General features: G+C 38.8%; 1 protein-coding gene across 9 annotated transcripts in view; it reads left to right on the top strand.

The window, feature by feature from the left end:
• KAT6B (lysine acetyltransferase 6B) overlaps window positions 1-14,350 on the top strand; it is a 111,252-nt gene that overhangs the window by 66,460 nt on the left and 30,442 nt on the right. For all 9 annotated transcript variants that reach the window (XM_042018620.1, XM_042018619.1, XM_042018618.1 and 6 more), the window contains 5 exons: window positions 96-217; window positions 1,610-1,725; window positions 3,741-3,882; window positions 6,906-7,067; window positions 11,970-12,063. In XM_042018620.1, the coding sequence (XP_041874554.1) occupies window positions 96-217; window positions 1,610-1,725; window positions 3,741-3,882; window positions 6,906-7,067; window positions 11,970-12,063 (636 nt within the window). The remainder of the gene's footprint in view (window positions 1-95; window positions 218-1,609; window positions 1,726-3,740; window positions 3,883-6,905; window positions 7,068-11,969; window positions 12,064-14,350) is intronic.

Raw genomic sequence — 14,350 nt, 5'->3', positions numbered from 1 at the left:
GCCATAGTTGCAATCCTATTTAGTAGTATCACTTTGGTAAGGCACATGTAACCTTCATGTCTGTGAATAAACTTTTTGCTGGTTTTAAATAACAGATACTGAAATCAAACTAAGCATCAAACAAGAAAATACGGATGTATTTCTGTTGGGAAGCAAGGACACTGTTACACAGGAGGATTTGGAAGTATTTAAGCAGGCCCGAGAACTTTCCCTGGAGGTAAGAATCATGTTGCATAAAGTGTAGGTATTTCTGTAAATAAAAACTCAGTTAATTTTCAGTCTATTCATCTTCATTTCTAATATATTCCTTTTTATCTAATGCTTCATGCTTGCTGTGAATTTTATTTGGGAGACGCTGTATATACAGACAGGAGATAAGGCATCATGCTGGAATGGGTCAGATGATAAGTGACACTTAAGATAGATTTTGAAAGATATACTTGAGCATTTTGTATATAGGACTACAGGATTAAACATAGAGTTTAAAAGTAGCTGACATCCTGGTCAGCACTGAGAGGATATTGGTCAGTAAGGATGTGCCTAATGATTTTCCGCTGCAAATAAAGCAGATGCTCTGAAAAGCTAAGTCTGTCCCAGAAAATACTGCTTGGTAGAAAACTGGGCTTAGTGAGTTCATAAATTTGTTTTACCCAATTACTTACCACACTTTGAGTTTAAATACTGTAGATTTTTTCTAGCAGTGATAATATTTGAGCTGAATCAGACTAGTGAACCAGACTTTCACTTTTCTATGTCCGTGAAATGAACAACCAGTGTCTTTGAGAACCTGGCTCAGAAGGTAGATGAATGTAATGTTTCAATTGCTGCTTTCTTAAAGTGGCATGATAAATGGCTGAGTGTTGTCTTCTCAGTAATGGAAGTCACTTAATTTTTTTTCAGGTTTAGTGTACAAGAACTGACATTACCTGCTGCGTGGGTCAACACAGTGATTTTTTTACAGATTTCATTCCTAGTGTGTTAAGCAGCAGACTCAAATTGAGTTTAAAGATTCAGTTTCATTATTAGCTCATACTTCTATTTGCTCATGGAAAGAGTTCCCACCTCTTGCTTTCTTTATCTTTCATATGCAGTCCCCAAAAATGTTAGGTGGTAAGGTTTCTAAAATTTGACATTGAAATTGCTTGTTTTTCCTCACCTTTCTTACTCTTTTATATTTTGCCAGCCCTTTAGAGTCTTACAGTCATTTTCTGATCAGCTGAAATGCAGTATTATAGTTGAAATTAGTGTGTTAGTATATTCTTGACTCTTTGAGGTAAATTCCAGTTACTCTAGAAGGGTTGTGCTGATACCTTTTCTGTCACTGTTTTGATAAAAAGACAGCTTTGAGTTTGCACCAGCACTATAGAGACGTCATTAGATGCTGTGGGAAAAGAGAACTTGAGGCTGTTGTGCCTCTTATTTGGCTGGGCTTTTGCTGTTTGTATTTGCTGTTTGCAAACTCTGTCCTCTGTCAAGGTTTAAAGAGCTTAAGCATCTGATTTGGATACTTCAGGTTTCTCATGGTTTCAGTGGGTGGAATTGGTTATATAAAGCTAAAGTTTCTTTTACTTTTCTATAACTAATACTTTTTTTTTATTGCACCTGACAGAAAATTGGGTGTAAAAACACTGGTGAAACAAGTGGGCGATACCCTTCAGTGATTGAGTTTGGAAAATACGAGATCCAGACCTGGTACTCTTCACCTTACCCACAGGAATATGCAAGGTAGCAAGTTGTTAAGATTGCCATACATGGTTGGAATTTTTTCTGATGTGAAAATTACAACTTATTTTTTACTCTTTTGTAACTGTTTATAATTTAAAGCCTTTAAAAGCAAATATGCTTTTGTAATTATAACTGTGAGAACAAGGATTTGTCTTTCATTCTAGCTAGTTCTAAATCAAAGATGCAATAAAAAGACTAATTTTTTCCTAGTCCTGTATAAATGGGTGTGGTTTTGTTCAAGGTTTTTTTTTTTGTTTGTTTGTTTGTTTTTGTTTTGTTTTGTTGCTTTTGTTTTCATTTATTTGTTTGGTTTTGTCTGGGGATTTTTTTTGGTTTGTTGTTTTTTGGGGGTCTTTTCCTTAGACTTTGCAATGAGGTATGTCCAGCTTCTGGCCCTTTAGACAAATTAATCTTGTTTCTGATCCAGCATTTATTAATCTCCTTTTTTCTAAGGACCAGGGGAGATGTCATGTTAAATAAATAAAGTCAAAGTGGGCAAGTTGTGGCAACAGCATCTCATTTCTGGCCATCTTTGCAAGGGTGCACCTTGGAGTCTGGCAGAGCAGATCTCTGCAGAGTTTTGTGTGTGCTGAAAATAAATGTTTCATTAATCCATTGGCTGTATGGCACATTGGAAGATATTCAGAACTGTGTGTTTGTCAAGCTCTACTAGTATAGCAAGCAATGTGATCTGTTGCAAAATGCTGTTGCACAGTGTTACTCTAAACTGCTTTTTTTTGCGTGGTGGGAATGAGGAAAATGTCATGTATCGATAATATATAAATCAAGGGCTAAAAAAGTGTGGAGAGCATTTCCACTTCCTATTATTACCACTGTTTTTATAGTGTTAATTTTTTATTTCAGTTTTACTTTTTATTCCCTCAATTTATATCATATTGTAAAAGAGTGAGTTACCTATTCCATCAAGTAAATTAATCCCAGATAGAAGCATAATGATGGATAATTGTTAGTATGAGGCTAGAGTGGGATGACACTGTAGGAGGTACTGTGGCTCTCAGCTGAGTGTGGTGGGATTACATCATTGAACAAATAGTTCAAACTACTTTTTATGTTGTTGATGAACTTCTTTAGGATACTGGAGTAGTGCAAACCATGGCTATAATCCCAGGATGTGCTAGTAACTTCAGAGCAGATAAAGATTGTCCTCTGCTCTAAAACTTTGCAGACTAATTAGTTTCTAGAGCAGTCTTCCACTGCTTCAGTAATTCAAAAATGAAGGTAAGTAGCCATAAAAATTACCAAAGGGAGCAGTTTATGATGGTATGTAAGACATGGGGCATGTGGGTTACTTGTATGTAGTGTGAACTGGATCCTCCCCAGAGAAGTGCACTCGTCTGCGTTGCCTGTGTTGTGGAGATGTGTGGAAGGGAGATGTTGTGCCTATAGGTGAACTCTTTGGGTTGCCTTCTGTAATAAAGTGATCGTTTAGGTGGAGCTGAGGGGGTACAATCCTACTACAGTTTGCTATCTTGCCCAAGTATTGCAAATGACAGTGGGAAGAAAAGCCATCTCCTAGCCTTCCCCAGATGCAAAATAAGGAAAATTAAAGGGAAGGAGATCCCTTGTATTCTGCTTTGTGCTTCCTTTATCTTTACTTGGAACAAGAAAGGTGAAATTTGAAGTATTATTCCAGTGTGCTTACTTGGATGGAGTCCACAGCAAAAGCTTTGGTGGAGTGTGGGAAGGGGGAAGTAACTGAGATCTATCAGAGGCTGGATAACAAACTAACTGACAACAGCACAACTCTACTGAATTAGGTTCGCTGTGATTGATTGATTGAATCTGATCTTTTCTTATTTTCCTTTTCTGATGACTAGTGTGTGAGAATGTTTGATCATTCACTCTATTGTTGTATTTATTTATTTAGTTATGCTTTAGTAGCATTTATGTATGGTACCTTACCTTTGAATGGGAAGGGCTTTTCATTTGTGGTAACTTTGTTTACAGAATGCAACAAAGTTTTTGTATAAAATATCTTCTTGATTTTCCTACAGATTACCAAAGCTTTACCTGTGTGAATTCTGTCTTAAATACATGAAAAGTAAAAACATTTTGTTAAGGCACTCAGAGAAATGTGGCTGGTTTCATCCTCCAGCCAATGAAATCTACAGAAGAAATGACCTTTCAGTATTTGAGGTGGGTATAACAAAAGTATAAGCTTTTTGAAAGTAACCAGTTTGTAGATGTCACAGACCAGCTGTAGAACTAGTGAAAACTTTAAAATGATTAAATATTTCCTTGGAGGTTCTTCTTACACTGCAAAACCAAGTTGAGATTCTGCTTATACTGCAAAAACAGATCCATCTTACCTATTCAGTTCTACCCTGCCGTATTCTTTCATGATTTGTACTTGTACTTCATGCATTAGCCAACCTCTTTAAGATACTTCACTAGCATGAATCCTAGGGCTTCCTTTGCAGTTCTCATCTTTGATTGGTTTGCCTTTCCCTTCTCAGCAAGAGTACCTCTTGCCACCCATTCATTGCTGGCTGTTTGAGTGTCCTGGGTAAAGGGAGAAGGCTAATCATAATGTAGGTGCTCCCAAAGTAAAAAAGCAAGTAATGCAGCTTCTTGTGTGTTCTAGAATCACGCATGTAGCTCCTAAGTGCTTTTGCCTTCCATTTGGATGTTTGAGAAACTTGTCCTGAAATACAAAAAATCCCACAACCTCAACTTTGGATTTATTAATCTGTGTTATTCTTCTGGGAGATGACTTCTTTTAAGTGTGAGGTTTTAAGTCCTGGACAAGAGAGTTCTGTGTTTCAAACAGCATACCTGCAGTTATTAAAACTATGCCTTGACTTTCACATTGCAGTTTCTCAAGCGTTCTTACAGGTAGTAATAACAGAAAAGACTGCTGGGGTTACCAGGACTTCTTTTCTCAACAGTGGTATTTAGATGCATATATTGATAATTTCTCTTTAATTGCAAATAACAGATTCTTATTCAAACTTATATTCTCAAACTATATTAATGTCTGTTGTGCTTGGTCACTGCCATTATCTATTTAAACAACAGATGCAGTCTTGAAGTCCTTTTATAAGTTAGAACAAGATCTTTGTATTTGGTTTGTTTGGTTGTGTTTGTGCTGTTAAAAAAATAGCTATTTGCATCAAGGGTGCTTCCTTCCTGACTTGAGCAGTTTTTATAAATATCATATACCTGCCAGCAAAAGACTTACGTTGTAAATAGACTTACCTCTTTTTCTATCAAGAAGTGAAATTGCCCCAGTCTGTTTAAAATAACTTGATTTTCTCTATTAGCAGGTATTAAGAACTGTGCAGCATGCAATAGGCAAATTGTGCTCTCCCATTTATTTCTATTAATTACTGCCAACATGCGAATGAAAACTTCTTAAAAAAATAAAGTAAAATACAGAGAAATACTGAGAAAGGAGAAGGGAGGGGGATTGCTGCAAAAAACACCTGGAAACCAAAGTACTGTGAAAGCAATGTCCCAACTCTTTCTCCACTGCTTTTATTCCTTTTGTCTGTTTTAGGTGCTTCAGTGAACACTTACGTTAAGCCTTCTGAAATAAATGTGGTTGATTTGGGTCTGTTTATTTCAAAGGTTAATGTCAGTTGTCACTGATTACCACAGAAACTTAGTCATTAGTTGATGTCCTTCTTCATAGATCCTTCCAAGAATTCTGTGCAACCATTTTCTTTTAGGCAGAATGAAGAGTTTGTGGTTTCCCTCATGCTTTGTGTTTTTGAAAGAAATGGAAATAAGTTTGGCATTTTGTGATTTATGTACCTCTGCCCAGAGCATGACTTTGATGGATTTGAGAGCAGACTTTGACATAGCTTACTACTATGCTGTAGCCAAGCAACTTTTGACAGATGCTTCCTTTTGAGCTTGCCGTCCCTCTTTTCCCTCCCCTTCTCACATTTAAAACTGATGAACAAGCTGTGCTTGCCTGAAATTTAAGAAGTTTTTTTTGCATTTCTGTACAAATGTTCTTACTGAAAAAGACAGTTCACATAATTTGCGTTTTCAGGCTTATGGCTTACCCAGTGGAGATTTCTGCTTACTTAATGTTCACATTTAATTTGCACACTTGCTAATATGTGTGAAAAGTAATAAAAAGCATCTGGACAATGGAGTGCATTGTAAGAGAGCTTGATGTATTTGATAGGCTCTTGAGAGCTGTCTGGAAGTTTATTCTGATGCCTTTATGAGCAGTAGCTATTCATTGAATGTTTTTTCTTCAATCCACTTAATGCAGCTATACTACTGATGTTTCTTTAAAATTCCTAAATGTATCCAAAAGGTTGGGTTTTGCTGAGATTTGTAACTAGGATTCTTACTCAAAACAAATTAGAATAGAAGATGGCTTCTTTTTCTGCACAGTGCCTATCATTTGTCTCTCTCTGAATGAAATACAGCTACTGTCATTATAAAAAAAATCAGTACAAGCAAACCTTTCTAGTAAGAAGATTATTTCAAAAATGTTTTGCCTTTGACTGAGCCTATCAGGAAGTACCTAATTGATCTAGGAAATCTGCATTTGTGTCTGGCTTTTCTGTAGCTGTCTGAATCACAGCTTGACTCTTTACACTCATAATATACCTAGACTAATTGTAGTATTTAGCCAGGAAATTTACCTCTCTCACTCAATACCATTTTAGCCTCGCATGGAAATTTTGTCTTGTCTGATTTATCCAAAACCTTGATGTGATTGATATGTAATTTGCTACTTGTTTATTTGCCTTACACCTTAAGGATTCAACATAGTACAGTTCTTTGTTTGGGTATTTTTTAAAAGTTGTTGTACTCCACTGCCTTCTAGCAAAGCAGAGTTTAATGCAGTTTTAACTAGTGCATTTTTCTTATCTGCCAGTCATACTCATTTTCATTTCAGGAATAAAGTGAAAGAGGTAAGTCTATCTTGAACAATTAAGTGAAGTTACTTTGTTTAATAAATCTAGATACTCAGGGGTTATTAAAAATGCTAAGTAATTAGCACTAACTGGTGATTTCTTATTTAAGGAGAAACTGGGGTATTTCTCTTCTGAACCTTGATGTGTTTTGTTTGTTTGTTTCTTATAACACACCATACTGTTCACGTTTCCTTCTAGGATATGATTGATTCAATAGGTTGTTTTGTCCTAACGTGTTGTGTCTTGAAAATAACTGCATCTGTCTTGCTTTTTTAGGTTGATGGAAATGTGAGCAAAATTTATTGTCAGAATCTTTGTTTGTTAGCTAAGCTCTTTCTGGACCACAAAACCTTGTATTATGATGTTGAACCGTTCCTCTTCTATGTCCTTACAAAAAATGATGAGAAAGGCTGCCATTTAGTTGGATATTTCTCTAAGGTAAAAATTTTAAAAGTGGGTTTATTTAATATTTGTAATTTCCTGCTTTCCTTAATACTTCCACCAACAGCAAAGAAAAATCAGAACTTTGAAAAAAATCCATAAGCATGAAAGCCTCTTTGTAAATCTTAAGTATTATGTTTATTGTCTCAAATACACTGTACTTTCTTGCCTCTGACTGATGCAAATTAAGAATGAGTTCAGCCACATGGATTGGGGTGGGTTTTTTCTTGTTTTGGGATTTCTGTTTCTTCATTTGTTTTGTTTCCAGAATTTGTTGTGGTTTCAGTTGAATATTTAATTCTTTTTCCTTCCCCAACATTTTTGCATTAGTATGGCAAGTCTAACTTGTAAAAGTTGCAGGTACTTGGAATGTTGATGTGTTTTCATGGCTTGACTGCTGGCAGTTCCAGCTGGCTATTTAGATGTAAATGGGCAGTGATGTTGCTCTCTTGTGTGCAGTCTGATCTAATGCAGTTACTTGCTGCTCCAATGTAAGAATGCATTGCCTGACTTCATGGTGGCTGCCTTGTTTAGAGTGGATGTCTCTCAGTTGTAGCTGATTTTCAAGTAATAGATGGCTACTATTGACAAAAATAATACTTAAGTAGACTGTCTTGACAAAGATGACCAAGAAAAATGGTGAAGTATAGTTAGATGTGCTTGCAACAGGAAAAGCTTCCATTATTGTCTATAATTTGTCCCTAAGGGGTGTGATGGATAGGTACCGTTACTCAGAAATTCGCTAGCTCCTGATCCTAGTATTGCTACCTCCTACTGACTATATATTTCTTTCTTGAATAAGTGATTTGTGGGAAAATAGTAGTTAGAAGAAGCGCAAAAGTCCTGTCAGAGTACCTGGATATGATACAGTAATCTCTTGGATGTCTGACCGCATCCTTCCGAGAGGCTGGCCTTGCTGGAATTAAAGTGAGACATGTAGGCACAATTTACACTGTCTTTAAGGTCAGTCAGAACTTCTCGTGACAAACACGTCAACCTTTATTTAGGCAAGTATTTTCTCCATTTATCTAAGGTGTGGCAGCTTAGGGTGAGTCTCTTGATTTTTGTTCCTTATCATAGAATTGTTAATGTTGGAAAATACCTTTGAGATTGTTGAGTCCAACTGTTACCCCAGCACTGCCATGATTGCCACTAAGCCGTGTTCCCAAGTGCCACATTTACAAGTTTTTTTAACATTTCCAGGGATGGTGATTCTACCACTTCCATGAGCAGCCTTGTCCCAATGCTTCATAACCCTCTAAGTGAAGAAATTTTTCCTAACATCCAATCTGAACCTCTCTTGGTGCAACCCAAGGCCATTTCCTCTCAACCTGTCACTACTTACCGGGCATAAGAGAAAAGCCCAAGTAGAACATATCCCCATAGCCTTTCTCTCATCCTCTAAGTGGGTCACTCTGTCATAGAAGGAGGCCAGGTTAGTCAGGCAGCACCTGCCTTCCGTAAACCCAAGCTGGCTGGACCTGATTCCCTGGTTGTCCTGCATGTGCCATGTGATGGCAGTCAAAATGGTCTGCTCTGTGACCTTCCCCTGGCACAGAGGTCAGGCTGACAGGCCTGTAGTTTCCCAGATCCTCTCTCTGCCCCTTTTTGTTTGTTTTACAGTTGCTAACCTCCAGTCAACTGGGACCTTTATGGTTAAGCAGGACTGCTGGTAATTGATAGAGTGGCTCAGTGAGCTCTTCCAACACTTCCCTTGGGCCCCATGGACTTGTAGATGTCTTAAGTGGCATGACAGCCACTAAGCATTTTCTTGTGGATCACAGGGGCTTCATCCTGCTCCCTGTTTCTGTCTTCCACTTCAGGGGGCTGAGTACCCTGAGTACAGCTGGTCTTGCTCTTAAAGACTGAGGTAAAGAAGCCATGAAGTAGCTCAGCCTTTTCCTCATTGTTGTGGTTTAAGTCCAGCTGGAAATTAAGCCCCATGCAGCCGCTTCCCTTTCCCCACCCCCTCTGGTGATAGAGAGAGGCAAAAGGCAGAGATTATGGGTTGAGATAACAATTTACTGGTAATAGAGCAATGAGATAAGAAAATGAACAGTAACAGCAACAATACTAATAACAGTGTATAAAAGAGGGTGATTACCTGCCAAATGCTCACTGCATCAGAGGTGACCTACTGCTCCCCCCATATTTTTTTCTCCCCAAGCCTGAGACAGTGGAAAAAAAAGTGGTGGACAATCCTCCAGTCAGAACCAGCACCACTCTGCTGCACTGCTTGCCACCCCCTCCTCTGGAAAAGGACAAAAATGTCTGTGGACCCTCTGTACACCCTCTTTTACCTCCACCTGAAACCATGCCCCCTTCTTGGAAGTGGAGAATTCCTTGCTGCCACCTCCAGCGATTATGTAGGTGGTTTAGAATAACAACAATTTTTTATTGTCTTGTATTGTTGTGGCCAGTTTGCATTCTAGGTGTGCTCTGGCTCTTCTAATACTCTCTCTGCAAAAACTCATGTCACCCTTGAAGCCCTCCTGTTGCCTGTGTCTTCTTCCAAAGGTGATAGACTCTCATTTTCCCCTGAGCTTGAGACAAAGCTCTCTATTCAACCAGTCTGGTCATCCCTGCATGCTCATCTTGAAGCACATGGGGATGGCCTGCTCCTGTATCTTTTAAAATTTCTTTTTTTAAGCACATCTAGCCTTTGTGTACTCCTTTGCCTTGCAGAACTGCATCTAAGGGACTTTCTCAACCAGCATCCTAAACAGGCCAAAGTCTGCCCTCCGGGAGTCCAAGACAGCAGTTCTGCTGACCCCCCTCGTTGTTTCTTTAAGAAACAGAAACTATCATTTCATGATCACTATGCTCAAGACAACCTCCAGTCATCACATCACCCCCTAGTCCTTTGTTCACAAGCAGCAGGTCCAGTTGTGTACCTGCCCTGCTTGGCTCACTCACCAGCTGTATCAGGAAGTTATATTCCACACACTCCAGGAACTTCCTAGTAGTCTTCCTCTCTGCTGTGCTGTATTTCCAGCAGAAATCTGGTAAATTGAAGTCCCCCTCAAGAACAAGGGGCTAGTGATCATGAGACTAGCCCCAGCTACTTGTAGAATAATTCATCTGCCTCTTCATCGTGGTTGGTTGGTCTATAACAGGCTCTCACCAGGATATCTGCCCTGTCGCACTTCCTTCTGATTCTTGCTCAGAAACACTCAACCCCTCCATCACTGTGATTTAGTTTCAGACAGTCAAGACAGTACCTAACATACAAAGCTACCTCACTGCCTCTTCTTCCTCACCTATCCCTTCTGAAGGGTTTATAGCCATCCATTTCAGCACTCCAGTTGTGTGACTCATCCCACCATGGCTCTGTGATGGCAACTGTGTCATAGTTTTCCTGCTGCATGATGGCTTTCATTTACTCCTGTTTGCTGACCATGCTGTGTGCATTGGTGTAGGTGCACCTGAGCTGAGCTATTCAATCCTGCTGCCTTTTTGGGGGGAGCAGCTCTAATTCCTGTGTGACCATTCTAGGTGCTTCCATGGTTTCTAACACATCAATAACCCTTGTATCCTTGCTGCCACATGGATCTCCACGTCCTACCTTTACTGAGGTGGCAGAGTGAAGGATTTCACTAGCACACCATCCCTCAAACAATGGATACGTTTTCTTCCTCCACTTTACTCCTGTTGCTTTTGGCCAGTCTGTGTGGATCACAATGGGATCTGATGATCACAAATGTTATCACCACCAAAACTTAGGGAAAAATCTTCATCTCAAATTATTGCATGTCATCTTTCCATGTCTCCCCCTCCTTTTTTTTTGAAAGAATGTGTGTGTTTGCTTATGCTGGCAGAAATGCTCTGGCTTATCTTACCTGGTTATGAATGTGTTGCCGGGATGTGGACTTCTTACTAGCATTAATCTTGAGAGTGTGGGAAGCCTGTACAGAGAAAATACTTAACCATTCTGTAGAAACTAAGAAACCTTGTGAAATATGGCTTGGGTATCTGATGGAATATTTGGGAATGAAGGTACTGGCATGTGATCCTGTCATGTCATCACTGGTCTAGTGTCATTTTGTGTGGAGGCTGAAATGATAGCTGGTGTCTTAAACTGTATGTGTGTTTACCACAACTCCTTGTCAGTTATACTGACCTTGATATTTCTGGTTGCTTTGGTCCCTCAAAACTGCTTATTGCTGATTTTTGGGGTGTAGTCTTTTAAAGGTAACAAAGCTCTTCTTTCTTATCAATAAATTGGAAAGATCCTATAAACTTCTATATTTAGAACAGGTTCCTAATCTTAGCTTCTGTTGTCTTAAACAATCAGTGTAATATTTGCCTCCATTGCCTGTCTGACTTCATTCTGTCTGAAGGCTTTTGTTTCTGAGCTTTCTGCCTTGATTTGGGTTCAGGTTATAAGCATCTAGCTTTGAAAATGTTAGTATGCTTCAAGTATAACTTCTTAGTTCTGCACATATGGGGTTCCCCTCACTCTGACCACATAGTCAGAGAAGACAAAGATGAAAACCTGCAGGCACTTAGTGTAGCAATTATAGAAAATAAAACTTCACCATGTGTATGGCTATTGTATTCCACGTTTATATCCTTGAGAGAATGGTCAGTGAAGCATGAAAATATTTCCCTCTTCTTACTGTCTTCCTCCTTTACAGCATTTAAACTTTATTATGCTGTTCAGACAATGTATTTAATTTTTAAGATGCCAAGTGGTTAACTAATTTAAAAATATTCTGAAGGGTATGTTTGATACTTCTTTCTTAAAATTAGGTATTAACATGGAATTATTTGACTTTGGTACTGAACCCATACATCTGTTCACCTTATTGGGATATTTTACAAGGACAGTAGCAGGTGCAGGCAGTTGCCCACTTCAGCAGTGCTTTGACATACTTGATCTGTTTCTCCTTCCCACAGGAAAAGCTTTGCCAGCAGAAGTACAATGTCTCCTGCATAATGATCATGCCCCAATACCAAAGGCAAGGATTTGGAAGGTTTCTCATTGATTTCAGTAAGTGAAATGTTTTATTTACACTTGTGATCCAAGGAGCTGATGACTGTTATATGAAAATGTAACATATGAAACTTTATTTAACTCACTTTGTTGTTTTTATCAATAGATAATGGGATTTCTGTTTATATTTACATAGAATAGAAAAGCTCCCTGAAGTGAAAAACTTAGTGCTGCTCTGTTATTGTACTCGAGGAAATTGAGAATGGATCTCTCAGCAGTAATACTAGCTTACAAAGCTATTACCCTGAATGAATTGTCTAAATTGCTTTCCATTTTGCTTTGCTCATTAGTATAAGAGGAGGCAATTATTTGTGATTATAACTAAGAAGGTGTTAGTCCAAGGCATTCTCTCCATTCTAATATTTCTAGCTTGTATCTTCTTTTAGCTAAAAAAAAAAAAAAAAAGCTTTAATTGAAGAATTGCCCCATGGAAGAAACGTATTTTGGTTTTTGTGTTCATCACTTTCTTAGTGAGAATTGTTACCAGAAAGAGTGTAGGTGTTCATGGCTTTACATGTACTTGCTTTTTCATTTTGCTGAGCTGTCTGACCTGTTAGAAAGCTTCAGGCACACTTGTTTAAATATAGATTTGTTATTCCCCAAATCTTTAAGGTGCAGTGGAACTCCAAACAAAATCATCTAAGGAAACTTCTCAGTTGAGTGTCCTCATTACTACTGAATCCAGCTTTCTACTGTAATTTAGAGGGAGAATGATAAGGAGTTAGTGTATATTGTATGTGGTTGCTTTTCACTATTATGTTTTATAAAGCACTGTAGAATTACATGACAGTAGAGATGGTTCAGATAATAGGATTCCTGCCCTGAAGGTGTATGCAAGAACATTAAAATGCAAATAATAATACATTGCAGTATAACAGCAGGACAAAGACAATAATTTGTAACTGTAGAGTTTTCAAGTTCTGTGTCTTGCGGTGTTTTACCCAGCATGACTGTGCGAGAGTGTATAAAGATACTTAGTATGTCCCATCATTGTATGGCTTTATAAACAGCCTTCACTATACCCTTGTGAGTTAGGTAAAAATGGTTCTGGACCACTTAATCCACCACTGAAATGTAGCTGTCACTGGAGTGGAACACAGCAGCTGTTCCATTGTGTGCCTTCTGCAACCTTTTAGCAAGGCTGTGAGACGTACTCCATATTTCTGGATCTGTGGAGAGAACTTTAAGCTTATTTAGGTAGAAATTGGCCCTGTTTTATGATTAGAATCCTTTTTTTGCAAAAGGAGATGAGGAACTCTTAAGTGGGCACTGGTAAGTGCTTCCAGGCTTTTCCTTTGTTTGCTACTCTGTGGTGTGTGTCTCTCTCAAAAAAAAAAAAGCACTCTCAACAAATGTTATTCTGGTTGAGTTTGCAATAGTTATAAATACAAAACTGATGGCAGAGCCATGAAACCCAAGGATTCCACAGAAGGTCGGGGTATGAGTATGCTGTGTCTCTCTGGATATGTGCTCTATTACTGTGTCTTGTGTTGCTTTATCTGGGAAAATTGATAGGGTGCTCTGGCCTTCTTGTCCTTCTGGAAAAATCTGGAAGCACATGGGGTTGTTTGAATCACTAGGTTTTATGTGATAACTTGCTTGGAGCTTACCTGCTGCTCTTCTTAGGCCTTCCCTCTTTGCAGACGTGTTCAGATCACAGGTATGGGCTGCAGCTGTATAAACTGGGCATAAACCAGAGACCACCTTTAGCTTCTGCTGTGGCTAACAGACTGCCCACTTCATGAGCACCCAGGGAGTCCTTTAGTACTTTTCCACAGTGCTTTCCCTTTGTTTTCTGGACAGAGGTTCCCTTAACCAACTGGGAATCAGACTGTTTCATTTGCCAGCAGGGCGAAGAACCAAGAGATGACTGAGAAAGTCTGGCTCTGTACTGTGAGTAAGGTGCAAACTACCTGAAAGGTAGTGAGGGAACTGCTTGTGGCTGTTTTACCCTTGATGTAGAAAGGAAGGGAAAACGTTCAAGGCTAGTTTTCCTATGTTGTATTTGTATCTTTTTTCAAGAGAGAGGCTGAATGCCATGAAATGGGGCATAGCTTCATCTGAATTAGTGACCCCAAAATCTGTCTTTGTACAGGAAAACCCTTCAAAATTAATTGTTTACTCTTTTTCTTGGAATTTTATGTGTTTCTGCCATCTATATTGTGACTAACTGCCATCTTCTTTGTGCTTTACTCCTTCTGTTCACTTGTGGTCTCCAGAGTATAAATTGTTCTAGCTGGTCTGAGAAGGTATGATATAAACACCACTTCTCCTCCCCCCCCCC

Source organism: Corvus kubaryi, unplaced genomic scaffold (genome assembly GCF_017639235.1).
Source record: "Corvus kubaryi isolate FWS band 111438036 unplaced genomic scaffold, C.kubaryi_AGA036_p1.0 138, whole genome shotgun sequence".
In the NCBI taxonomy this organism is placed as follows: domain Eukaryota; kingdom Metazoa; phylum Chordata; class Aves; order Passeriformes; family Corvidae; genus Corvus; species Corvus kubaryi.
This window is presented reverse-complemented; position numbering and strand designations above follow the sequence as displayed.